This window comes from Ciconia boyciana, chromosome 4 (assembly GCF_034638445.1).
Source record: "Ciconia boyciana chromosome 4, ASM3463844v1, whole genome shotgun sequence".
NCBI classification, from domain to species: Eukaryota; Metazoa; Chordata; class Aves; order Ciconiiformes; family Ciconiidae; genus Ciconia; species Ciconia boyciana.
In genome coordinates, this window is record NC_132937.1 from 67,702,238 (window position 1) to 67,729,341 (window position 27,104).

Consider the following 27,104-nt stretch of genomic DNA (forward strand, 5'->3'; position numbering starts at 1 on the left):
CTAGGCCCGCTCAGAATGAGCGCTGCACTAGTTCATGTGCAGAGATCCCTTCCATACTAATTTTTTCCCTGATTTTATGTAGATTGTCGCATTCACTCTTCCTATATGGTTGGCTAACTCTACCAGCTGCTCCCCAAGAGGAACACCACCGCATTCCCACCTGCCCCCAGGACCTCCGGCACTTCTGAGCCACTCTGCAACACACACCCCACAGGGCCTCCTGCTCAGCGACTGCAATGTGTGCAACTCTACTGCTTTCTACTCAAAATATGGGAGGTTCTTTGCCACACCCATAATGGTAAAGTAAAATGCTGTCTAATGTCAACCTAATGTCTTATTCTGAATAGGATGTCTGGAATATGTAAATGTAAATTGTATTTGTGTCTTGCTAAAAAGCATTCAGTTTAAAACAAATTAAGTTTACTCAAGCACCTCCACATTACTATGTTAGACACATTTCTACCTATAAACATCAGTGGTACCTTGACAATAGGAATACAGTTAATATCACATGCTGGCCTGATATGAAATAAAAGCCTTTTAAAGTCTAGAGAAGTCATCACAGGGTAATCTTGTGCACTGTATAAATGCATCTGATAAAACCAATTAAACGTCAAGACAGTTTGATAAATAATGAAGATAAATCTAGGTTAAAGAGGAAACAAAGGATTCCTTTAAGAACAGAAACCACGGTCTACCAAGGAGCCACTCATTTCCAAGCACATTAAGATTGTTACTTCACTTTATGCACAGAATTTTTATTAGATTTCTTCTACCTAAAAAAGCAGTACAGATTTCAAAATACTGATTACAGCATAAGCATTCAAAGAGCTGTGTATCCAAAATGGCACATCTACAAGATATAAATACCTAACTCTACAGCTGTAGTCCCCAAAGTTCTTCCTAATGGGTTGTGTAAGAAGACAGGGTAAAATGTGGAAGACCTTACAAATTAGACTTTCAAATCTGATTAGCACCGATCCATCTGACCTTTGATATGCCAAGAAGCCAACTCAGTCTTAGTCAGGTGGGTTTGGTTTAAGGCTTTATTTTGGTCTTCATTAGTCAGTTGTGAAAAGTGAATGATAAAACAAACAACGGTTTTTCAGGAAAAATGGGCTATATATCATCTTTGTGATTAAACCTGTAATTGTTACATGGTGACAGCAAAATATTTAGGAGTATTCTCGTTGCACGCACTCGGTCACTGGAGAAAGGATAACTATAGGTACATATATGCATTTGTATGCATATACACATGCAAGCATGCATCTATAAGTTAATTTGTTGAAGTTATTACAGCATCTAGCAATGCTGCTTCTGTGTTAAAGTTTGTTTTTTCTACTGAATTCAATGTATGCAATATAAAGCGGACAAAGAAAAAAACCAGCCCTGTGGGATTTTTATATAGAAGAGTTTCCATATGAGGCACTCTAAAAGCGACAGAAGGACTTCTATGAGGATTAATTCTGAGAATTCTGAGGATCATTAATAGCATAAGCATGCAGCTTTAATTATCTGTTATTCTGCTCCTTTGGTCTTGGTTTGTTTAGATGTAAACTTTTGTACTGTTGAAAAAGGCAGAATTAGACATACATATGTACATGCCATGGCAAAATTTCCCAACCTGGTGAAAGCTGAGGCTTCCCTTAGAAGATGAAATCAGTAATACTCATTGTCCACTCTGTAGCAGCTTGTTATAAGCATCCTTATCATCACAGATACACATTCCCCAAGCTAACACTTCAGCTCCTTCACATACTGTGTTCCACTGAGTGAAATTAGCTTAAAATATTTTAGTATGATACAAAAAGAGCCATTCAATCTTGGTCATGCATATTGCAACATGCTATCAGAGAAATAACACATATGCGTAAGAAATGTATGCAAGTGCATATGTGTGCCTGTGTATCCAGATTCGAAACCAGTAATTCATACCTGGCATCTACCATCTGCACAGACATCTAACCCATGCTGGCCACAAGAAGTCCCATCCATCACCTTTTCTGTTAGAAGAACGGGTTGATCCTTTCCAGCCGGGGAACAGAATAAGGCACATGGCTTTTCTGTAGTAGCAATTGATGGAAAAAACCACCAAATTAGTAAAAGGTCACTTAACAAATACAGAATTATTATTAACATTATTTTTAAAACTGATATTTGCTTATCTGTGTGGCATGAATCTATGTTAGCATAACAAGTTATCTTAGATACAGTGAAAACAAGAAGATTTTGACCCTTTTCTCATCTGTTTGAAAAACTCAAGTTCTTTTTCCTGCTAGAGCATACTGGTGCTATAAACCTGCCCTACATAGTACTCATGTCATGTTCATTGTTGCAATTAAGAATACGCACATTACAGCTGTCAGAATATTTTGCTTGTAATCTATACTTTCATTCTACTATATTTTTGGCAGATCACAAATATTGGTGAAAAATGAAACTTAACACTTTCCAGATTTTCTAACTATGCAGGTCAAAGAGAAAAAAATTAACTAACTGAAACACCCTGGGAAGAAAAATATATGGATTTACAAAGTCCACATTAAAAAAAAAAAGACAAAAAACTGAACACATTCTTTCTAACATCTTTACCAAGGAGATTTTCTACTACATTTTTAAAGCATTCTGAAAATCATTTCCAATTTTGAAAGAGAATAAAAATGTAATAATGTGCTACATACCCATGTATTCCTAATGGTCATAATTTATAAATAATGAAGTTTGCTTCACCACTGCCAAAGTAATACCAAATAGAATAAACTAAGTATCCTCTCAGTGGTCAACTGACTACAAAATTACATGATTTTTTAATATCTTTATTCACAAGTGTACTAACTCAGAACTTCTTTCTAAATCTGTTGCAGATTTGTGAAAGGATAATGTCACTCCTGAACTTGAAACTGATTTCACTTGGACACAATCTATGCCACTCTGACTTCATACTGACTTCTAGATTCCTGGAGTGCATTTTTATTAGTAAATTAAACAGTTCCAGGAAACATTCATGGGCACTGGAATTCTACTGTCTATACAGCTGAACTGTAAAACAGTCTATGCCACATTTTTTTGCCTGTGCTAACTAGCACTAGCTCGGTCTAGACTGGAAATTGCCACCTGCAAAGGACCATTTCCAAAAAGCAGTTTGGATGTCACCATCCTTTCTAGAGTGCAAACGAGTTGAAAAGTACAGACACAGGACTTCTGTGCCAGCTGACATACACATCAGAGAGTGGTCTGGGCAGATTTAATTTACTAAAATTGACACAGCCTCTGGGTATCTCTAGGGGAATGGTGCAAACAGATGTGATCTCTTTTGCCAACATGTGAAGCCAGTCAGACACAAGCCATCTCCAGCTGAGAAGCGTGAGTCTCTGCCTGCATTTATGCCCTCTGCATTCCTGTGATACTCCTTCAATAGTAATCCCAAAATTCCCTGGGAGCTCTAAGCATGTATCAGCACTTTTTAAAGGAATACAAGACTAACAACCTAAACGTTATTTTAAGGACACTGAACCCAAAGAGACAGTAACTCAACAATACTGGATAACTCCAACAGACTATAGGAGACCTCAGTCAAATACAGCAAATATTTTGGACAAAGTGCACAATTAGTGTCTACGAAAGGCTAAGAGTGCAAGTAATTAAGGATTTGAGAACAATGTTTTTCTGTAATACTGGAACACTTTAGCTGTTATCCACTTTTGTGTCTCCTGAAGGACACCTCAAGACAACAGGATCTCTCAGAACAAAGTTAGATGAAAGCAACCATCCATATTCCTTAACATGGGACAGGAGAGAGTGTCAAGATTTTTCTTTAGATGAATTATTCAAAGTCAGGCTGAAACCTTTTGAACCCTTAGGATATAAACCATGTGTTCCGGTGCTAAAATGAAATTTAGTAAAACAAACCAAAACTAATTCACTAGATAAGCACCTACAAAATAGCTGGAGAGAGTTCTCCTTACTATGAACATGAGTTAACATACAAGCCTAATGAAAATAGTCTCACAAGTTTTCACTTTGGCACCTTGAGAAAAGGCTTAGAAGAAAAAAAACCCCTTGTTTAGCTAGGCATATATTAAAATAAGTTCTTGATAATAAATTCACATTTTTTGGGATTCAGCAAAATAATTATCTTAAAATTTATGCTTTCTAATGGTTTCTGATAATTTGTTTCAAGAGTTAAATATAAACAGCAATAATGAACTACTTAAAATGTGGTAACACAAACTTACAGTATTCCTGTGTCATTCCAGGCTCTTCTTTATCACGAGTTGCCTTGATTTTGTTAATTTCTCAAATCAACTGTTTTCATAACTGAAGTATTTCTGTTGTTTTCTTGTTTTCTTTTTTTTAATTAAATGAATTACATCATAACAATTTAGAGAAAATTCAGTGGAATGGCAGCTACTGTTCATATTCCTAACAAGAGCTTGGGTAGAATGTTTTGTTTTCTAGTTGCTGATATTTTACACCAACATTATCTTTGCAGATACTGTAAGTTTGACATTACTACACTTCTACTTGAGCACACTCCTAATGATATGGTATGTAAGCAAGTTTTTTATACTGAAGCATGCATGCAGTACGCCACGACTTTGCATGCAGTAGTTCTTAGGATTTACGGAAATCTTATCTAAGTTTGCAGTATGCATTACATGTGGATTTCTGCCAAAATCAAACACTGGCATATGAAATACTCAAATGTTAAACTAACAGTGCTCTCTCCTTCCTCAAAAATAGAAGTTCACAATATCCTTACTGTCTTTTTGGCTTTGTAGGTAGAAGCATAACCGATAAACACATGCTTAATGATGTAGCATTCCTCTAGAAAGCTGTATTTCTAAGTCATTTCATACTACATTTCTGATTAAATAGAACCAAACTGATATTGAATTTCGGTTCAGATGTAGTCATTACATATTAAGGACAAATTCAATAGGAATATAAGACTAAAGATTCCAGAGCATGTGAAAATACCACCAGATCTCATCTATGAAATAAAAATGACTTACCAAAACTCTTGGGCTTGGGGTTTGTGCATTTGTTTGCTTTAGTTTTTACTATATCTTTCTTAATCAACAACAATACCAACAAGCTATAAGCCACATGAGCAGATGATAAGAACGTGGGAGATGGTTTATACTTACCATCATCGATGACAGCCTGCCACTGGTGTACATGCTTCTGATACGAAGATCTGACACTGAAAGCCTGGCACTGCCAGTCCCTGAAGGCAGGCATGCCAGCAGGACAAGAAGGATTTTCACATACTCTATACTGCATTGTGGGACCGTGACACTCTCCTTCAAGGCCTGAACTAGAAAAGATGGCATAAAGATCATGCTTTATTGTCGGTAATGTTTTGTCAAACTTACAGCACAGTTTAGTTATGCTATACACAAATTCAATTTAAATAGCAGATTTTTTGTTGATACATAACATTAAGAAATCACCCACAAAAAATGAAAGTCAGAACAAAACATGTTTGCCTTCTGTTTGTACTGGTTACGCTACATACAAAAGAGTCATGGGTGCTAAACCATAATTTACACTTGGCCCCAAAGAAGCACTAGGACTAGTAGGAGCGTTCAGCAAGGAGAACCTCAAACTGCAGTTTTGATATAGTTCAGGTGATTTTTCTCTAGCTGGACTGAGCCAAAGGTGCCACTGAAAGGAAGAACACCTGCAGATTTGCTACCTCTCCTTTTTTACAAGTGTGGTGTTGCGAAGTTCAGACAATATGCTTTGTTTCTTTTTGGTTGCTCCATTTGTGCTTGCAGGTCCTAATGAACAAATGCAAAAGAACAGTGAACTGCAGAAACTGGAGCTAATTATTTGGAACCTTGCCTGGAAAAATGAATGAATGAAAGCCAAATTAAGACATCCCTAAATTCTAGAAACAGCTTTTAGGCATACAGCTGGAAGTAGTGTTTAGATGGCAGGAAATATGAAAGAATTCTGTATATCTAAGGCTTCTGTTAAGCTACCATGCTTTTGTATAGCCATATCCAAGTTTTCCTCACACTTCTTTATGCAAACTTCTCTTTTTTAATCCCTCTGTCTTTCCTGTCATCATTTTTTGCCCCAAATCTGTTATATTGTCTTTCATCTTTCTTCTTTTCCCCCTTTTGTTCTATTATTTTCCTAAATCATCTACCCTACTCTGTCCTGCCCTGCCCTGCTGTGCCCTACCCTACCCTACTCTACTCTACTCTACTCTGGTCTAGTCTACTCTAGTCTTCTCTACGTTTGTCTTCATTACTCAGCTCTACTCCATTCCCACTTCTCTGCCTATTTATTCTTTTTCTCTTAGTGTATAAATCACCCACGAAAGAGAGATATGGTACCGAGTAATTAAAAGGAAAGCATCTTTTATCTGACCACTGAGGTATGGTGAAACAAACTCCATTCAAGTCAATGGTAAAAATCCCTTTATCCCCAATGGCACAAGGTTTTCATTTTCACAAGATACAGAATCTAAATGTCGTTTCCAGATATTCTATGTAAATGTCTGTGAAACTGGTAGAAAGATCTCTTTGTAAAAGCTGCAATTCCTTGGCTCTCCAAATAAGAATTCAATTTTCTCCAGCAAAAAATTGAAAGACTAGAACACACACTGATGCTCTGCAAGTCAAAAATTATGAATTTAATTTTCTGTTACTTCTTCAGGTGAAGCTTAAAAAGAAAGTTGTATTCTCCCATTAATATGATCTAAGCTTTTGACAGAAGCAGAAAAGAAAATGGTGTTACCATGCAACAAAAACCGCTGAAATACCTGTTCTCCTAAGTTTTTTTCAGTATTCATAAAAAAGGATTTGCTCATGTATAGGACAACTGTATCTTAATGGGTTTCTGTACTCATAAGTTTTAAATTCTGTTCGGAAATTCTGATGAACAGCAATGGAAACCTGAACTTGTTTTTACCCAGGGCATTTGCGTTGTCGACTGCTGATTCCAGTGTTGCAAGTACGGCTACAAGTGCTCCACGCGCTCCACTCCCCCTCCATATGCTCCGCAAAAGAGGTCCGATTGATACACTCTCCAGCCTTACACCACTAGGTGAAAATTCAGCTCTTAGGTAAATAAATCAAGGCATATGCAAAACAATTCACTGCTCCACAACCACACAGGAAGCACAACATAAACATTTTGTTCAATACATAGTTTTCATATGAGTCAGATATATGTTTTCCTATTGTCTCCCATAGGTTTTTTTTCTATCCCAGCAAATACAACAGCCAGAGACCTTTCTCTGGCTCAGTGGGCAAGGAGCAGGTGCAACTCTTGTCCACAAGCTTGAGCACAAGTTCATTCCCAATAAAGGATGCCTCCTGGAATAGCCTGCTGGAAATGGTCCCCAGACCATGCTGTCCCCTTCATTTGAGCCTGGGCACTGCCCAGGAAAGCACTTTTGGGTCCAGCCCAAACCCACTGCAGGGACCATCCTCCAGCTGAACTGGTCGGTTGATCACAGCACCGTGTTCAGGGCTGTTCTCACGACTTGTTTGGTTCACTATTACAGTTCCCACACTAGCAGGAACTGCATTGTCACTGATTATCCAGTGATAACTTCAATAGAAGGATATATTACAAGTACCAGAGAAAATGAGATTTTATTCACAACTTGCATTCAAAGAGAGAATGGAAGCCTCAACAAGCTAGTGTTGAGAATGTCAAGAGAATTTCTGGCATTTATTTAAATATTAGTAATCATCTCAATAATCTTGTATGCATATATCATTTCTCAGGACAACTGCAATTTCTCACTCAAAAACTATCCAATCACTATAGTTATGGTCTGTAACCTATGTCCATATCTGGTATAAATCTTCATAACTCTGCAGAAACTAGTACTTTATCAACTTATACCAGCTGAGTATCTGTCCCATGTATTATGAAATTTCAGCAGTTGCAAAGCAATAAGGCTACATGTAGACAATGAACACTTAAGGTCATTAACATCAGTAATTTAACCCATTTCTCTTTGCACTCTGAATTATTGGTGAATTACTGTTATCAATGGATAAAGTTCATGAAGTCTCATATTTTGAGCAGAACAAAACGTGTCACTAATGCACTCAATAAAGGCCTTTGTCACTTTTAGAATACACTTCCATCACTTGCAGTGTCTGTGCTAAATCCTTGTCTGCTGATCTCAGACTTCATGTGCAGTTTCAAACTGGTCTTCAATGACCAATTGATCTCAATTTTCTCTCTTAAATCATGGCATAACAATAATGGCATAATTATACCACCTTTGAAAAGTCTTCACATAGGATGGCTCTATTATAATATTGGATTTGCAATCAGAAACTACAAATTTCGTAGTGTCCTTGGATATTTCAGATCAAAAATGCTCATATTTATTTAAAGATATTCCTTCAGATATAATAGGCAAAATGGATTTTTCTCTATAGACAGCATCTGCCTTATGTAGAGTCTAAGGGATGCTTATAAATCCTTGACTTAAAAAACAACCAAGTTGGATAGGCTATGCAAATGACACTTCCATCACTTCCTAAGATCCTAAGAGGAGCACAAGACAACAATACTCCATCTCTACAATATAAGTAAAACAAAATGAAGCCAGAGATTTGTGTAATCTGAAGCTCATCTTGGAGAGATAATAAAGTAAACAAGAAGAATAATCCGTTCTAATCTCTGAGATGTTTCAGTGACATCTGCTTAGTTTTTTACTGCTAGACATGAAGAAGGTATCTCTGTAGCCTGGCACAAGGTTCAATGAACCGTTCTAATTAGAATCAGTACTTTGTCTTACCCTTACTAATTATTTACTCCCTACTAGCTAAGTTCTGCGATAAAGAGAACAGTGTTCCTTTTCTCACTGGACTTTCCCAGGACCCACATCAGTACCATATCATAATTCTCCCACAAATATAAAGTTAGAATGAGTCCCCTGCAATGAGTTGCTAGTAAAACCTTTTGCAAGTCAGACATTAATACAGAAAATGCACACTAATTTCAGGTGCCCAGTTCACAATGGTGATGGTCTCACTATGAAAAATTTTGGGTAGTCTTAATAAGAGGTGCTACTTTCTCAATCCATACCATGGGCACGCCAGTCTCAACATAAAGAATGCAATATCAAACAAAAGGCATGTCCCTGACTTTCCAGGTATTGACTTAAGACAGAACATCAACTACATGCATTTATCAGAATCAAGATAGCAGCAAATGTCATTAGAGATACAAAAATGAATAAAGCCTGTTTTTCCTTTAGCATGTAAAATGATACTATCTGAATACTATATCTTACTCAGTTGATTGATTTGTTTACTTTTTTAGGGGGATGATGACAGTCCTGGTGAATGTAATATGATTCAAAGAGCAAATCACTCCTGTGGGAGACTGCTGTCAGCACAATATCATGAAAATCCCAAGATATATGCATGCTCCTGCTCTGTTATCTATTTGAGGTTATTTATCTTCATTTACAGTTATATACAGAGATGACAGAGATTATTCAAACAGGAAAGCTCTTGAAGGACATTTAATTTAAGTCTGACTTCAGGTGACCATTTGATTTGTCTTTGATGGCATACTTTTAATGACATTTATCACTCTTTTACATGCACTGACACTATAAATATTTCTTTCCAAAGCATATCCTGGTAAGTTTTGTCAGAAATCTGTATCAATTCCTTTGATAAGACTATGTCTAAATCTTAAATCATAGCTGAGAACAGTGTAAACATTAAAATATCTGTGGCTTAGGCTAACATTTTTTTAAATTCAGTGTTTTTAGGGAAATGTACTTTTAATCATATCTACATTATATAACATAAAACATATAATACATTCAACATTCTGTTTGGTTTTTATGATTTTTAACTTAAACAAGTGCAAAGACCTATTCAGCTTGTTTCCTTAACTGTTAGGTGTTAATATAATTTATATTCCTTTTCCACCAGAAACATACCTTTCCAGTGTCACAGTCTGTTCCATCCATTGGTGGATCCAGTTTAGTTTTGCATTCCTTCTCACTTTCCACCTTACACCACAACCCAGTGCAAATGACATGCTGAAAACCAAACACACAGGTAAGCACAAAATCTATCTTACACAAAATTCATTTCTGCATGCAATCCACTAATGTTGTCATAAAGTTGCCAGTTTGATGGTACTAAAGTATGTTTAAAGACAGGTTACATATGCACAAAAACCTAAGTGGGCAGATTCTGCTTAGACTTTTACTAATCACGAACGCATGGAACTAGTCAAGCTGGTGTGTTGATAAAGAGGGGCAAGAACCTTCTAAGTCTAACCCTAGGGGTCACGGTCTTTGCATATGGCAGATCTGACAAAACACATAGGAACAACATTGTCCCATGATGTGAAGCGGCCACTGCACACATGCTCTTCCCCAGAGACTGGAAGAGGTGTGAGCTTTCTGGGAACTATTTTTAAAATTAATTCATATTTTTCTCCTTTTATTCAGTGCTCATTCATTTTATGTGACAGGGAGAAAAATAGCACTGTCACTAGCAACAAAACCCAAGGTTTTAAAATTAGTCCATTTCTATATTCAGGGACTAATGAGTCTTCGTGCAGCTATATAGAACTATGTTCACAGAATTTTTGTAGACATGTGTTTGTAAGGAACTTTGAGGCTTCTCTAGGACTTCCAGATCCCCCTTGTTCATACCATTCCAATGTCTGCTGCTATCTTATGCTCTTCCAATGATTCCTAATTCCTCTAGAATTCGTTCATTCCTCTAGAAATATCTCAAAAAAGCAATCAAACCTGATATCCACAAAGACGACACAAAGTAACGTGACAAATCAGGATGAAATATTTTTGCTGGGAAGAAGGAGAGAAGGGAGATGACAGGGGTGCTAGTCAGTAGTGAATTTTAGAGATGGAAAGAAAAGCTGCTTATTACACCCCTCTTAAGCATCAGAACAAGATAGTTTTGCCTTCTTCAAAAGAAAGTATAGCCTTGAAGTACGCTGGCTCACATTTCCCCAGATTTCCTTGGCAGCTTTCCCTATTTTCCTGTAAAAAGTCCTCCTTCTCCCATGGTTTTCAGGCATGACTTTATTCTCCTTGTTGTCTTATTCCCCCCTTACCGGGAAACTGGGTGGAAGTGAAGGGAAGGCACGTGGGGCTCAGTTGTGGCCTGAATGTTATTGCATGTGCAGACTGATTCCCCCCAGATATGTATAGTACTCCCAAAGAGGGGAAAGAAGGATCACGCGAGGGGGACAGGTTGCAGGGAGGATAAAAGATAAAGATCCTCTGTTTTTCTGAAACCAGGCTTGCCAGAAGACGTGCTTTTTCTGACTGAAGTGATTTGTTACATTGGTAAACCCAGTAAGAGTCTCTGTGTCTTTTACACTATGCATGAAAAATGTGTGATAAATCTTATGCTACCTTGAAAAAAGTCTTACAGCACAGGAAACATAATTCAACAAAAGATTGTGTCTGAACCAAGGAACAGGACAGTTCCAGTGGGAGTCCTACATGTAAAATTGTCTGTAACATCAGCTTTCAAAAAAAGTCAAGGATTGTAGAGGTCTGAAGCACTGCACAGAAACAAGAGACAGGATGGCAGCAGTCAGACTCACTGAGATTCATCCTGTAACAGTTTTGTGCTGAAGCTGAACTAACAAGACAACAGTTAGCCTAATGCATGTCCTAAAACATAGCTACAGAAGTCCTACCCTGTTCCTGGATAATTTTAACAAGCATTTTTCAAATAGCAAGCTGTAATTTCTCTTCTTGTTCAAGAGAAAGAGAATTTATTCTTTTAAATTTTTTTTAAGCATGCACTTTAAGACATAACTTCAGAGCCAAGAACTAAACTTAGCAAGAAGACTTCTGGGCCAGTTTTGGAAGACAGTGTAGACAAGACAGAGTATCAGACGTTCATGTCAAAGTGTTTCCATACCAACTATGAAATGACAGACTATACTGTTGGAACAACTCCACAAAAATAAATGCTAATTTAATGTTCCTAATTAAAATAATTTTTTTCATATCCCTAAATCTTCATTTGTCAATGAAGACATTTGAGGAAAAGCCATCCAGGTTCTCAAAAAATAAAGCCAAATTTTCCTATATGCCATCACATTTTAAAGTATGTTATCCTTCTTTTTCCCCGAACACTTTGATCTTGCAATCAACTTCACTTGCATATGATTGCGCAATGGCTGAGAACAAACCTACAGTTCCTTACAAATCCGGAAACAATTATTCTAAAATTAGGAAGACATGAAGTCAGACTGACAAGGATTTGGGTGCCTGAACACACAGACGGGCTTGAGCTGTGTAAAGTAAATCAAGTAAATCAAATCAAGATGCTTGACTTGCTAATATGCTTCGTATACATCTGCATGTTTCTGCAAATACTTGCATATCACCTCCTTATGAACCATGAACCTAATTTCCCCCCCTTGAAACATCTTTGAGCCTTAAGTGAACTGTATTCTAAAAGCACTCACTTCTCATCACCAATTTTTACTATAAGCATTCAATATTACTATAACATTTCATCCTAGACTTTGAGATTCCCCAAGCCCAAGAAAATGGAGATATGAAATTACTAAAATCAGAGGATGACTTGTCAGGTTTTCTTCTGGGCTTTCGATTTCAGTCAAATCACAAATAGACTCTTTAGTTATCAGATTGTACTTCTGTTACAGAAGTAAGAGAAATGGAGATTACTGTTACCATTTAACTTTTGACATTTGGGGATTTCTGCATGTGGCTGGGGAAAAACCATGATGCACAACTTGTTTTTCCATTAGCAACCTGCAATGCTGCAGATCAGGACTGATTTGAAAACTAACAGAAACCTGGAGGCCAATGTCAATATTATAGTCACTCCAAAATCAGAGCACAAGCTTCTAAACCAGAAATTTAGTCCTCTGGGGAAAAAGTTTCATTCAGTCAAAATCAGGATAGCTAAATTAAGGTTCAGAGAGGTTTATTAGTTATCTATCATAAGCTATTACAGTTTTTTAGACTAGCCAAGGGAAATAAGAGTTATTGCAGACGATAAACTTATATTCATGATATTAGACTATTCACAATCTGTAAAACATTTCATCATGTGTACACTGGAAAACAAAGTATTGCCAAGCATGCACAAAGGATTTTTTTCTGAAAGAATGTGTTAATCGTGAGTTTTTAACAGCAAAAGCTAGTAAAATACAACATGAAAGTCACAATGTACTATAGAAATAACAGAGGTCATTCCAGCTTTTGAGGGGGTTTTTTTTGCATGAAAAGAGTGAGGCAGGTCTGTGTGCATCAGAGGGATGCTTTTCCAATCATATAAGCATCTGGGAAGAAGGCCCTATTGAGAGGAAAGACCAGAGACAAAAAGAGCATTTCAGAACTGTATTTGTGCAAAGTCAAGATTGTTTAAAGTGCGGTGGTGGAGATGAGGACAGATATTTCACCAGGGCTATAATATTTCCATGGCTCCCATTCTTTTCATTGTGATCTTTCCCTGAAATGCCTTAAAAATCACCAAGAAATATAACCAGTCTCCTACTTCTTTGCAAAGATCACAGCTGTGTTATGACAAGAATTGTTTTAGTGGAACTGACTAGATAGCATTCGCATCCTGGACTTTAATCTTAAAAGCCAACATTTAGTAGTTCAACAATTATATTAAATTGTCAAGTTCTACAATCACATTTAATCATCAAGAACGACTTCTGGGCCATGATCTCACTATCTGTTATGTGAAACAATGTTAAGGTCTAATTGATTCTTGTGTGAGACATCATGGGCATGAAAGCAAACTTGGCTCCCTTACGAGTTAAGCATGGCGACATGGTATAAATCTTGTACTCTGAGATCCACTCACACTTTTCTCAGGCTCTATAAATTTTGCTTAGGGTATGAGAAAAAAAGTCTTTGAAATAAAGATGAAAAGTTAAAAATTAAGTCTGGACACCATTCATGAAAGAGGAATGGGAGGGGCTCACTTAGGAAAATATGGGAGTAGGCCCTTAATGGCCCCTTCAGTCCTTTGCTTTAGCCATTAAATCATAAAGAGAAATTCCTGATAGCAAGGGAAAATCATTGGCATCTGCAGTGTTTCTCAGAGGCTGCCATGTGATGTGACTGTAAATTATCCTAAAGTGCTGCTCAGTAATAAATTTGTAGAAAATGACATCTCAGCAGAAGTGCATTATTGATTGTACCACTGATATTTGTAGATTATTTTTAGATCATTAAGAAAATTGTTTTCCATCATTACTCAATTGTTTTCTTAGTTGAATAGCTGTTATATGTTGAACATTTGAGCTTAACGTAGAAGACTGAATGGAAGTCTGGTCATCATATTATCTTCCAGTCACAAAAAATTTAAGACTCTGACATAGTTCATAATTTATCTTTTACATAGGTACATAGAAGTGCATGAACTGTTCAGCAAGTAGAATGTATCCAAGAAATCCTGGGCTATAAATTGTTGGATTTACTGAAGTTTAAATGAACCTTCAAGGAGTATGTTTCTCTCTCATGTCCTGGCTTGCGGACAACTGTAACCACAGTAACCTGCCAGTTACTGGCAGAGTAGAAGAGAGTATACAGAGATAAAAGAAAGTAGTTTGGATTTCATGGAAAATCCAGTGGTTGCCAATGTATAATAAAGTACTTATTTTAATAAATTAATAGTGCAGCTAATGAAATACCCTATTCAATTTAGAAGTCTTGTAAATGTTGACTTCTCTAATGGCAGCCACAATAATCTGCACAATCAATACAGTGAACTTTGAATCACCTTCATAATATGTAAAACGCAATTATTTGGTAGGTTAAATTCAACATATTTGTAACTTCCATCTATCATCCTCATCTTTCAGAGGGAGATGATAACATTAGCTACTAATAGCACTTCACAGTTAGACAATGTTGGTGTTGCACAGTCCATGTGCTAGAACTCATGAAGGATTTCTGGGAAGTTTATATAGCTTGGTTCTAGTCCAATTTAAATTGCAACAGATCTTTTTTTTCTTTCTATTCATACATAGGAGAAACATGTAAGAGCTGGACGGCTTGCTTATCCTTTGGGCTGTGCTCTATTCATTGTTCTGAGTTTCCTCTTCACTGTAGAAATCTTATTTAATTGAATAGGATACTGTAAACTTCCCTAACAGTTACATTTAATACCTAGAGCAGGGAACAAAAGAAGGAGATGTGAATACAGTGCCCTATCTTGCTGTAACTAGCTCTTCAGGTCTACAGTCTGAGGATCAAATTTCTTGGATTTTTTTGATGCGGGGAAAGCGGGAGTGTAAATTTTGCTTCCAGACAAAAGAACGCAGAGGAAAACCAACAAGGTGACTTTACAGAGGTTGGCAGTGGAGCTTTGGAGAACTTCTCTTCTGCCTCAGTGCCCTTCCCTGATTTTCTCAATTCTGTCCTTAGTGTCTTTTATTCATTTCTATGTAATTTCTAATAGGTCCAAAGCTCTTAAAGATACAATAATTTTGTGGTTCAGTATTTGCTTATATGATTTCTGGTTCATGGTTACCAGTTTTGCAGAAGATTTTGGTGAAACTGCAGAAGGTTCTCCCCCTTGCTCTCTTCTCAGAAACTGTTACCTAGTTGTCTTTTTCTTACTGTTAAGACCATAAGGTTATCAAGGAACAGACTTGGTTTACGAAGAAGACTGAAAATTAAATTGCAGTTTGTCAGAAAAAAAGAATAGTTGAAAAGACCCCTGGCCTTTAGTATTGTCTTGCATCATTACCAGGTTCTTTCTTCAAAGCAAGCCGGCATGTCTTTGGATTTAGGGTACAATGGTATCTTAATGGTATCTTAATACTAATATTTAATAGGATTTTTTGCTAAACTAACCATTTTAATAGAAAATAACGATCCAGTAAGGGGGAAAAAAGGAAGGATGGTACAAGTGATTTAACTGAAATGTGTCCTCTTACATACAAAGTGCCAGAAGAGGAGAAAAAGATTGAAGATGATTAGAAATGGACAATTAGGTACCAGCACCCAGAACCTAAGCACTCTCTGTGCAAACAGTTGAACACTACCAGGGTAGCGTTAACAGAATTTAACTTCCTAACATTTCTAAAATAATCATGAAAACAAAAGAAACCTTGGAGGCAGGACCCCGAGAGAAGAATATTCACTGTATCTGTGAATGAAACACAACAGGCACGGGACCACGTGGCTACCTGAATTTAAATGCCTGAATTAGACCTAAACACAAGGGTATTAAAGGAGGGGAAGTGCCCAGAGAAATGAAAAGCATATAAAGGTATTATGCAACAGCAAGTCTCCAGGTTTGACTATCTCTTCAATTACTTTTGAAATTCTTTTACCTGGTAAAGAAGACCTAGAAGAAATAATGGGCTAACGCTGTACCATTTTCTTGTTCAAAACAGGTTTCTGGAGAATGAGAAACCAAAATCACATCTCTTAATTGAAAACAAAGTACTAAAAAACAAGAAACAGATTGCAATTCATGAAAAAAGCACTTGGAAGTAATTAAGAACATTTGTAGAATTGTTACATCGAGCTCTACTGCTCATCTCTCAGAGTGAAAATGTTTTCAATAAGACAGTTAAAATAATAACCAGTAACCTACAGCTCCTTTTTTTTCTCAGCTATTCCACTCTCAGCATGCGGTAGTCATACACATATTGCAATGTTTCCTTTGAGAATCTTTAGGATAAAGATTACTTTCACTGAAACTTGCTAAAGAAAGAGTACTATCTCCAAGCTGAAAAGATAAAGAGAACTGAAGAACTAAAGAAGTAAGGATTATGCTTTCATATTAAATACCCCTGACCTTTCCAGGCTATCTGTCCGCTCTGACTCTGTTGAAATTTTATTTCACAGTTCCTCCTAGCCCCCGTTCTACCAACCCATACACCGTGCTCTTTACACATTTGTAATATCATCTACCCATCATGTCTTGGTTACCTTCTCAAGGGCATCCAGCATGTTTAGTACCTGTCCTGTTGACGTTAAAGAAGGATGATTTTTTCCTCTTAAAACCATTCTTAAAATGCTTCTTCAATCATATGTCTACTAGTATTAGGCCATAAAACTATGAAGAGCTCTTCAATTTTGTTAATCTGTCTTTTCAAGATTGATATATGCAATGGCATGAAGCAATGTCAGCAAACTCAAGTACTGGAACTCCTATTGCCACAGCACTGCACAGCTCTGCCAGGGCTCACAGGGTACCTGCTGGGAGGCAGGGTGTATTCAGTGGTACAGAGAGCCCAGCTCACACCACTGTTCTCCGTTGGAGCATGCACAGGCACAGCATCCTCTACTGAAGGTCAGATATGGAGGTTCAATATCCAAAACATAATGAAACAGAACCTACACGCGAAATCTGGTCCCAGTGGAATAAATTGGAAATATTCCATTTGCTGCAACAAGGTGACTTCACACTATGACATTTTCTATTTCTAAAGTACAAGGAATGTATCAGTGGTATGATATGATACAACATGACTCAGGATGTTTGAAGATCCAAAGCAAGCCTTACATGATAAACGAATGAAAATGTTCCTATTAACTTCAGAAAGCAAAGTGTAAACTTCACATTTCAAACGTGCTATATTCTCTTTCCCTCAAATACATGCACAAAAATATCTCTCACAGAACAATGAGTTGGTAGGTGTATTTTTGGAAGTATACACCCACCCTTACCTGCATTTCTTGGCAAAAGAAAGCAGTTGGTCCAAAAAGAATCTGACACTGTTCATCTGCAGTGTACGTCATTCCTGGGAGCTTGGAGGGAATGATCACAGAATTGAGGCTCTGAGGATTCGTCTGTAGCAGACAGTTACTGGCCTTTGACCTGGCAATATGCAGAGATTCATATGCTGAGCAATCCTAAAGAATCTGATTGTCATGTCGACTTAAACATGCTTTTGTCATTAGAAAAATGTGGACTCTTAAGATTTTTTTATTCATCAGCATTGGGCTGCCATTCAGAGAAATTACTCCATATAAATTAATATGGCTTACTTGATGTTAGTTAATGGTGTATTCTGATCTTGCACATTTGCAGGAAGACAATATAATTTATCAGCTATAATAGGAACTTCAGGAAAGTGCTGGACAATGTTTTAGTGTAAAATTTACTTAACTGATTAATGTTTGGATAGACATTTAAACAATTATAAAGAAACAGACAATTTATAATGCATAGGCAGTTGCGTAGCTTAGTTTTCACATCTAAAATTAGTTTTCACATTTAAAAATACGTACATTTCTGAGCTGGTAGCCAGAAATTTAACTTTTCTCAAAAACTGAAGAAAAAATGTTTGAAAATACTTAAACCTGTTAAAGCACCAAGTCATGGTTTTGATTTCTGTCTAGATTCAGTACAAATGTGTCAGACCGACATATCTAATTTATACTATCCCAGTGTCATAAAGCAGACCTTTTGAGGACTGCTTAACTGTTGCAAGTAAATTCTCAACAGATATATTTATAAACTTAAAAAAGGAACAGAGCTTTAGGGAACAGATCCCATTTAAGAGATATGGAGTTAAACTAAATGTTTTAATTTGGTTTCTAGGTGTACTATTCTCTATTAAATATCTCACAGTAAATTTGTGTTTAAAAAATTAAGGTAATGTAATTATACTGCATGGTTTGATATTGAATGGCACAACATAGATCAGAGAATCTACATAATGTTCATAGGTCATTCACTGTCCAACATTCTTCAATACATAGCATATTAATATATTTTAAACATACTTACATATATATAAAATGTATCTATAAATATATATAAGTATAATCACATACACATGAAAAAATAAAAATAATTGCTGAAAAGTTAAATTTTAATCAATCTGTCGAATATTATATAGTTGATGATGATTTCAATTATTTTGATGGATTATGCAAACATAAATCTCCCACAGAAGTGGTAAAAAATACTGAAAATTTGTTATTTCAGGATATGTATTGCAACTATTTGTAAACTACATACAGGAAGAGTATTTTTTCTTGAATGATGTACCTGAGAAATTTTTCCAGATCTTCCCTGCTGCACCGAGACCATGAAACATCCCCAAGATTCTGTCCTTTAATCCACTCCCCAGACATGATATGGAGACCATCTGCACAGGATGGGTGGTCATTGTCGTGGTTTATCCCCATGCTGAGTTTTGAAGTTATTAAAAATAAACCAAAGCACAACAAAATAACAATTGTTTTCAAAATGTTTATAAGTTAAAACTCTTGCAAGAGGCTATGAAAAACTAATGTATATTACACATAGGAAATCCCTTTTGATTTTTTGCCATTATACCTTTCATAGAAGTACATGGAACCATGTATGGAGGACAATTCTATACTGAAAGGTGAAAGTGAAGCCTCATTCATTTGGTGAGAAATATTACATTCTCATCAGCTGTGCAACATATACTTCAGACAACTTTTTGAGTGTTCAGAACTGCACAACTACTGCAGGTTTAATGAACTATACTCCTCTCGCTAATGGGCAGCAAAAGTACTGGAAACTTACTTTTTGAGATCAGCGAATCATTCGATACTTTGGCAGTGATTCTATCTTAATTCCAGATGGAACTGGTTTGTTGAACTTTTATAGAGTGGTAAAATACTTACTAGTTTAATGTATAATTATTGTATCTAAAGAAAAATCACCTAAATGTGTTTTCAATGTCTACTGTTAGAAAGAACACTGATGAAGCAATTCAGTGGATTTTGATTTTAAAGATTCAGCATCCATATGCGTCCCAGTGAGTTCTCACACAGGGCACTGCAATGAAAAATTCTCCTAAATATCTGCTTGAAGCTGCTACTTCAACTGAAGTGAAGACTCACTGTCACTCTCATTCACAACCAGTAAAGAGAGAGGAAGAAGATAGACTTAAATAAAAATAAAGTTTTCAAAATTAGCTAAGTGGATACACGCTTGCCTGGCATTAAGAGAAATAAATGACACTCTCAGCTGTTTTTGAAGATTTGTAAATGAGCATGGGACTACACTCCAGAGCATTGGATTCAAAGTGGTGCTGGAATTTGGCAGCCCTAGGCTGCCCTGCAGAAAAGCAAAACTTTAGAGTGAATAAAGCTTTATACCTTGTATTGATTCCTTCAGCCAAAGAGCAGTCGAATCGCTTACAGACTGCAAAGATGGGAGAAGTTTGCCGCTTCTGTAGAAAAACTAGAGTACATCATGCTTCTCCATATTTCACCACACTGCAGTGCCAAAGGGCAAAAAACGCCTGCCACCTGTCACTAAAAATACCAGCTCACTTTTCTTCTCCACTCTATCCCAAAATGCCCTCATGACCAGATCAAATTTTATATCGTTTTGCAAGCTGCATTACCTTGTGTTTACTAATGAATCTAAATGCTGCATAGGGCTTTATTTTGCCTAACAGAGAGCTAGGTCTCTTACAGTGTTGTGTACACCCCACAGTCTGGAGCACTGGAACATGAATGAATGAATCAGATAATTTTGTTAGTTATAAACAGTGTAACCGAGGTAAACAAATCTCTCTGACTCTCATCTTAGCTTGTGTCTTTTCCTGAACTGCGTGAATGGGACAAAACAACTACACAAAAGTGCCTTTGCACTTTCATTACATTCTTCTCACATGCCTCACATGCGGAATGCAAGATGTCCTTATCTCCGGAGTTCTATCCATAAGAACTATGGAAGAAGACACAGAAAATCTAATGACACTTTACTTTGCTGACTCCACAAGAAACAGATTTTGCTTACAGGTCTTCAAGCTATATACTTCCTTACTGCAAAAGTACTCATTTATCACTATCATATATACACTATGATTTGAAATAAAGTATTTACAACATACAAGTACACAAAACCTTGTTGGTACAATTTATTATAGAATTGATGGCTCCCATTTATGCAGGGTGGTAATTAACACATTTATATGTTATTTAAAACATTTTTTAAAAATAAAAATTTAAAAAAACCCCTATTTTCTGATTACTATTGTTTCCCATCCACTCTGAAGAGCAATTCTTGAAGTCAGATTTTGCCACAAACTAATCTGTAAAATCACCCAGAAAAATGTGTGCTGACCTGAACCAAGGTCTTCACTGTTTCAAAAAACAATTCCACTAGCCACCATTACAGACAAACATCAGCGTAACCCTTTTTTCCAATCTACTACCACAGAAGTGTTCTCTATAGTGTATCGGTATATGAATTCTGAGGACAACATTGTCTTTTAAGGTAAGAAGTGGTAAAAACTGTTGTACTTGTAACAGCTGTCTATATCAGCAACATTAAGCACAAATAAAAACATGTAATTCCAACCGTCTTCCAATACTTCAGCTGCTATACTTTTGTAACACTTCTCCTATTCTGCTTTGACATTCAAAGGTAGTTTAAAGTATCTGCACTAATCCAATAGGATTCATTGCTCCATAATCTTCCACCTCCAAATTAAGTACACAGAACAAAATATCCAGTAAGTAGTGAAGAACACTATTGAAGCCTTCGACTATGAGAATGAATAGCTGCTCCAAAGGGGAAGTACAGGTCATTATGTTAACATCAACTATTTAAATTGCAAGATAGTATGTGAGGAGCATGCTAAAGTAGCAACAGAACCTGCTCTTAAACATTCTCGGAAATCTTTTCCTCAATATGTACTGTTGACCTCTTCTATAGCATGGTAATGACTGCATACTTTTACCTGACCTAGTATCAATTACAAGTTCACATAAAAGTAGGTATGCAGTAGTAATGATTTCTGATTTCGTTCACCACATCACATTATGTGTGTGGTGAAAGAAAGAAGCTGAACAGTCATTGTTATCTTCCTATCCAGCAAGAGAGTAAGTCATGTAAGCATGTATATCTGCTTCTTCATTAACAATCAAGGCTGTAACAATATTTGATGCTCACATTGGTGGCCATGGTATTTTCTAGCCTTCCTTGCTGTACTGGCTACATGAAAGAGAAAACTACATCCTTTCACTAAAGCAAAGGGACTGCAGAAACTGTGTCTGTGTAAGGTGCTGTTCTGTGCTCTTCCTATAGAATTTATTATGCTAGCATTGGGCACATTGCCCTCTTTGTCAGCAAGTTCCTCTCTCCCACAGCTGTGATCATTCAGCCTCATGCAAGAGTAAAGCAACACCATGTGCATGTGGGACGAAGACAAGTGAGTTTAGGGTAAGAGGATAACTTTGTAACAGTCTGATGAAACATAATTAACAAAGAAGACAGTGCTGTACTTTAACAGGTAGTAGACCATATCTACATGGAAATAAATCAAATTCTGTTCTAAGAACAGAAGCTTTATTTTTTCGCTGATATATAAAAATGCTCCACCCATTCTGGTTAAAGATTATATATGGCAGATATAATATGAAAGTAGGAAGCATCCTATGGAATGCATTCCCCAGCTAAAATATTAGCAATATTTCAACTCACACTATGCAACTAAACTATATTTTAATAATCTCAGTTTAAAAGTATTCTGACAAAGAGCCTTGGTCAAATAAACTCCACTAACATTATACATGGTTGTCAAGTCAACTGAAAAAATATTTTTATCTAATAAAACCTCTAAAACTTGTTTAATAAACACTGCCAGATTTTTCTTTGTGATATCATGCAGAAAGTTGGAACAACCTCTGCTAAATTTTGAAGATGATCCCTGTTGATGTTTAATGTGCAGTAGGAATAGTACAAAGAAAAATCCTTAATTTCTCTGTGCTTAGAAGTCAGAATTAACAACTCACACCACTGAAAGTGGGAGATAAATATCAGTTCCGTTTTTCTATTAAAAAGTAACTCTTTTACAATACACTACTGATGCAATTATATGTGCACAGATGGATTCAAGATAGACAACAGCATCTCTCCTACCATCAAGGGAACAGGTTATATTCTTGCAGGAACAAAGTGCATTCCAGTGTCAACCCACATAGCGAAAAAGTACCAAATACCACACTTTGATTTGATTTGATTTGATCATAGCCGAGTATTAAGAAATGAAAGCTCTTTTAAGTCTAAGTAAAGGGTCCTCAGTCATTATGCTATATTTAAATAAGTTAAATAAGGCTATGCACACACCTTCTGGGAAGAATTACATCTGCATTGTAAAATGCTATTTTCTATTTCTCCTCACTACAGGACCCCAAAATTCTCCTACATGTCCTACATTCATGGCATCATGGATTTGCTCAGTGACCCCACACTCTTCCAGGTGGAAAGTTTTTTATTATTTATTCATTATTTTCATTGTGCTTTGCAAACGGCAGATGATGACCTGATTATCAGCACCACGTTCCACTTACATGCAGGGTACTGCAGCTGAACAAGAATGACGCTATTAAACTAAAAACAGGCAATGCAGGCACAAAGACTAAGCAGTATAAAAAACTTAATATAGGAGCAATTAATTGTGAGAGTTCAGATAGATGTGGAGAATTACTTCAGGTCTATCTGTAAATTAAAAAAACCCTAGAATTAAAAAGATTACAGGGAACTACTGCTGTTCAGAATTTTACAGTCAATAACATGAGACAGGTTAGGAAATAAGAGATGGATTAGGTAGCAAGTACTCAAGGAACCAGGGGTAGGTTTTTGAATACTCAGTATAATAAATAGACTCCCAAATCCTAAAAGATAACAGTTCAGCCCAAGAGATATAAGCAGCAGAGGAATGATGAGTGTAAACTGCAGATCCAGGATAATAGTACTAGTTTAAGCTCATGACAGAATGAAAATTATTGAAAAAACTTTCCCTTTGTGAAGGAGAAGGTAAACCTCTGAATGCTGCTGCCAGTTTACACGTGTGATGTGTGGTAGGAACAGGGTGCCATCTGATTTCTTTCAAAATTCATATTTTTATAAACGATCGCTACACATGTGATTTTTTACACATTGTAAAAAATACAACATGTATATTAATATACGGACATTAACATATACCGCATGCTACTGTCCAGCTGAGTTGGTAACTTCTGCAAAACAGCTTTCTTCGCTATCACTCCAACAATTCTACCAGCATGCTTCAAGAAGCTGGATCTGGACATAGCATGGTGTCATGGTCCTTTGACTTAAGTATATAAATAATTTAAAGCTTTGATGTGACAGACTTATTTAGCATCATAACACGAAGGTACATATGGTCCCCTGCTGAATTTTTTTACAGAGCGTATATGATACAGGAAAAGTATTCAACTCTGGCAAATACAATACCCATGCCACATCCTGCAAACTGCACTATTTCAAGATAAACAATTATGTCTACAGTTTATGACTAATCTTATGCCAAGGAAAAACACTGACATATAACATGTCTTCAAATTGAACAAAATATGTAATCAGGAAAAAGACTTTGAGCTATCATGTACTCAGTGAATAGACAAAAAAAATGAAGTCTTATTAACAAAAAACATTGACACTATTACAATCTTTTTCCAACTGTTTCACAGCTATTTTAAATGTATCAGACTATCAGTTAAGCTTATGCATCCTGTAGGCTGTTGTTCGGTTACTAACTGCTCAGTTTACAAATGCTATTCTAAGGAAAATTACCTATAAATCCATCCTGGAACATTACAGTCTGACAGAAAAGGAAGCCTTGATACCTTGCTAGAGAAAGAGTTGACTAATCTACATTTCAAGTACCATATCTTTTTAACTTACTAAAAATGCTGATGCAGTGCTACTTCCCTGTCTCAGTGCTTCACTTCTTCCTGTGCTGTTTCTTTCTTCAGCTGTCTAGCTACCAGCAAAAGGCTAGTGAGGCTTGATTTCTGCTAGGCATTGTTGTGATGTGTTTGCATAAAGTACGATCTTTCTTGAGCCTCTGTCTGTTCTTAGAATTGGACTAAGCAAAACCATTTTTTTTTCATGGTTTCAAATCACCATATCAATTTTGAGAGTAAGGGTAAATGGAAATGCAAAGTTTGTAATAAACTGCATCCTCTTCTGTCATCTCTAATGGCAAATGTGTTTTGTTGGACAATTTCCAGACCACTGGGAAGTTTGGCATGGTGTACACATCTGCCCAAGGAGATCCCAGGCTGACTGAAATCAGCATAACTTCATGACTGTGGAACACAGATGTCTACTTTGATATGCATGCAGGAAGACCAGAAACTATTGATTTTGAAAGAACTTACCTGCCAAAGCATGAAAACTGAATGACAGAATCCAAGGTGACTGCTTTTTTGGGACAGTGCTATTTTTTGACATTACCTTATATTTACTGTCATTGGAGGGTTATTAAATGTCCTGCTTGTATGGTTGAACATCCAACTGATACTTTGAACTTCATTAAAGTAAGTTAAAAAGAGAGAGAGATTTAAAAAAAGGCTTTAAAGATCAGTCAGCACACTGTCGCGTCGTTACTGCAATAGTTTTGAACAGTTATCTTATGGATTCTTTTCCTAATCTAACAGAAAAAAGGGCAGCATTTGTGATGAAATTACCGGGGTGATTCTCATATAAACACGATTCTCATGTTTGAAATAAAGAATATGTAATGCTGCAATGCAATACAAAGTGAAAACCCCCTAGTACCTTTTATCAAAACAATAAACTAAGTAACAAAGAAAAGGGGGAGCATTGTGTCTTTCTTGTAAGAGCAAATTTAATACAACTAGTTTTTTATTAAATAAGTACTATGCCTGATAGATAACATTTCCTATAAAGTGAACATTTTTGAACAAACAGGACAGAAAATGTTACCACAGATAGTAAAACAATACCAAAAATAAGTCCATGTTTTATGCAGCTATCCACAAACTGCAGACAAGTATAGCCCTTTCTCTGTAAATCTGTCAGTGACATAAATACATGTATGGGAAAGATAATTTCTTATAGTTTGTTGTGCATGTATTTTTAAAATCATTATAAAGCTCAATTTTGTAAACTGCAGCTGTGCTTTTCAAATTGGATTGCTCAAAGTTAGGTTCCCGTGTCTGCACTTCAGTTGACAGTCAACAATAACCTTATTTTGAACAAAAAAACTCAATAATGATGAAAATCAGTCAAAACAGTTGAAGCTCAGCATCTCTGACAGTCAGGCTGCTTCTGTATCCAACTACCTGAATCTATGGATATTTCTATATCTACAGATAGATTAATATCTGTATCTACATATCTAAACCTGGACTGAGAAACCCAGCTTTGGACAGTTAGCCAAAAAAGGACAGAAAAATTAAGGGAAGAAGGAATGGGGGGAAAATGAGAGAGTCTGTGCAGCTGGGAGGAGGCCACAATGACAGGCACTGCCCCTGCACCTTCTATCCACTGCTTCTTTAGCCCATCGGATCAGGGATTTATGCGAGAGAGAAGGAAGCGAGTAGATTATTTGGGGACAGGTTACCAGCACGGTCCCCAGTGATACAACAGTTCTGCAGTTCCTTCTTTCTTACTCAGTAGTCACTGCCATGGAAACACCCGACATTGTAGGACCCCAAGATAACCTGAGTCAGGACGCTGGGAAGCAAGAGGTCTGAGAGAAAGGGATCGCAGAGTGATATTATGGCCATTACTGAATAAAGGCTTAGCTTAATTATCAGTAAATGGAGTAACTATCCTAACATGTCAGCTCAATATACCCTTGGTTAAATAACCTACACTTTGCAAACATCTTTTAAGTCAATAATTTTTCAACAAATCAGAGTTAGCTAAATATATGACATCACGGTATCTCTCTTACGCAGATCTACTTTAAGAGAAATGCTATGCACAGCATATAAAAGATAGGTATATTTTGATATTCGTCTATACTTCCTAGAAATTTGTTCACTTACTGTTTATGCTTATAACTATGAAGGGATTTTATCACATTTAAATATTCCGGTGCTTGGAATGACAGGGCTCCAAAATTTTGCTAGCCTGTCTCCTTCATGCTGGTATACAAATTACACAAACAACGGTAAAAACCATCCAAAATTTTAAGAGCATGTATTTGAATTAGAAGGCCTATGTCTTTCTGTATAGGAGTTACAGACAGAAAGGGAGGAACAGTTTTACATCAAGGAAAGAGGAGATAGAAAAGCGTAACCTGAAATAAGAAGGTCCCAACCAACAGTAAAGTTGGTATTTTAAAGCCAAAATAGAGAAAAAGCCTTTATGGGTGCCAAG

The 27,104-nt window shown here is 36.5% G+C and overlaps 1 protein-coding gene across 1 annotated transcript in view; it reads right to left on the minus strand.

The window, feature by feature from the left end:
• The window catches only part of ADAMTS19 (ADAM metallopeptidase with thrombospondin type 1 motif 19), a 151,869-nt gene that overhangs the window by 43,902 nt on the left and 80,863 nt on the right, over positions 1–27,104 (minus strand). Inside the window, exons 9-14 of the mRNA XM_072859462.1 lie at positions 19,005–19,145; positions 17,675–17,825; positions 9,947–10,048; positions 6,931–7,061; positions 5,154–5,323; positions 1,939–2,066 (exon numbers count right to left, since the gene is read on the minus strand). Of these exons, the coding sequence (XP_072715563.1) occupies positions 1,939–2,066; positions 5,154–5,323; positions 6,931–7,061; positions 9,947–10,048; positions 17,675–17,825; positions 19,005–19,145 (823 nt within the window). The remainder of the gene's footprint in view (positions 1–1,938; positions 2,067–5,153; positions 5,324–6,930; positions 7,062–9,946; positions 10,049–17,674; positions 17,826–19,004; positions 19,146–27,104) is intronic.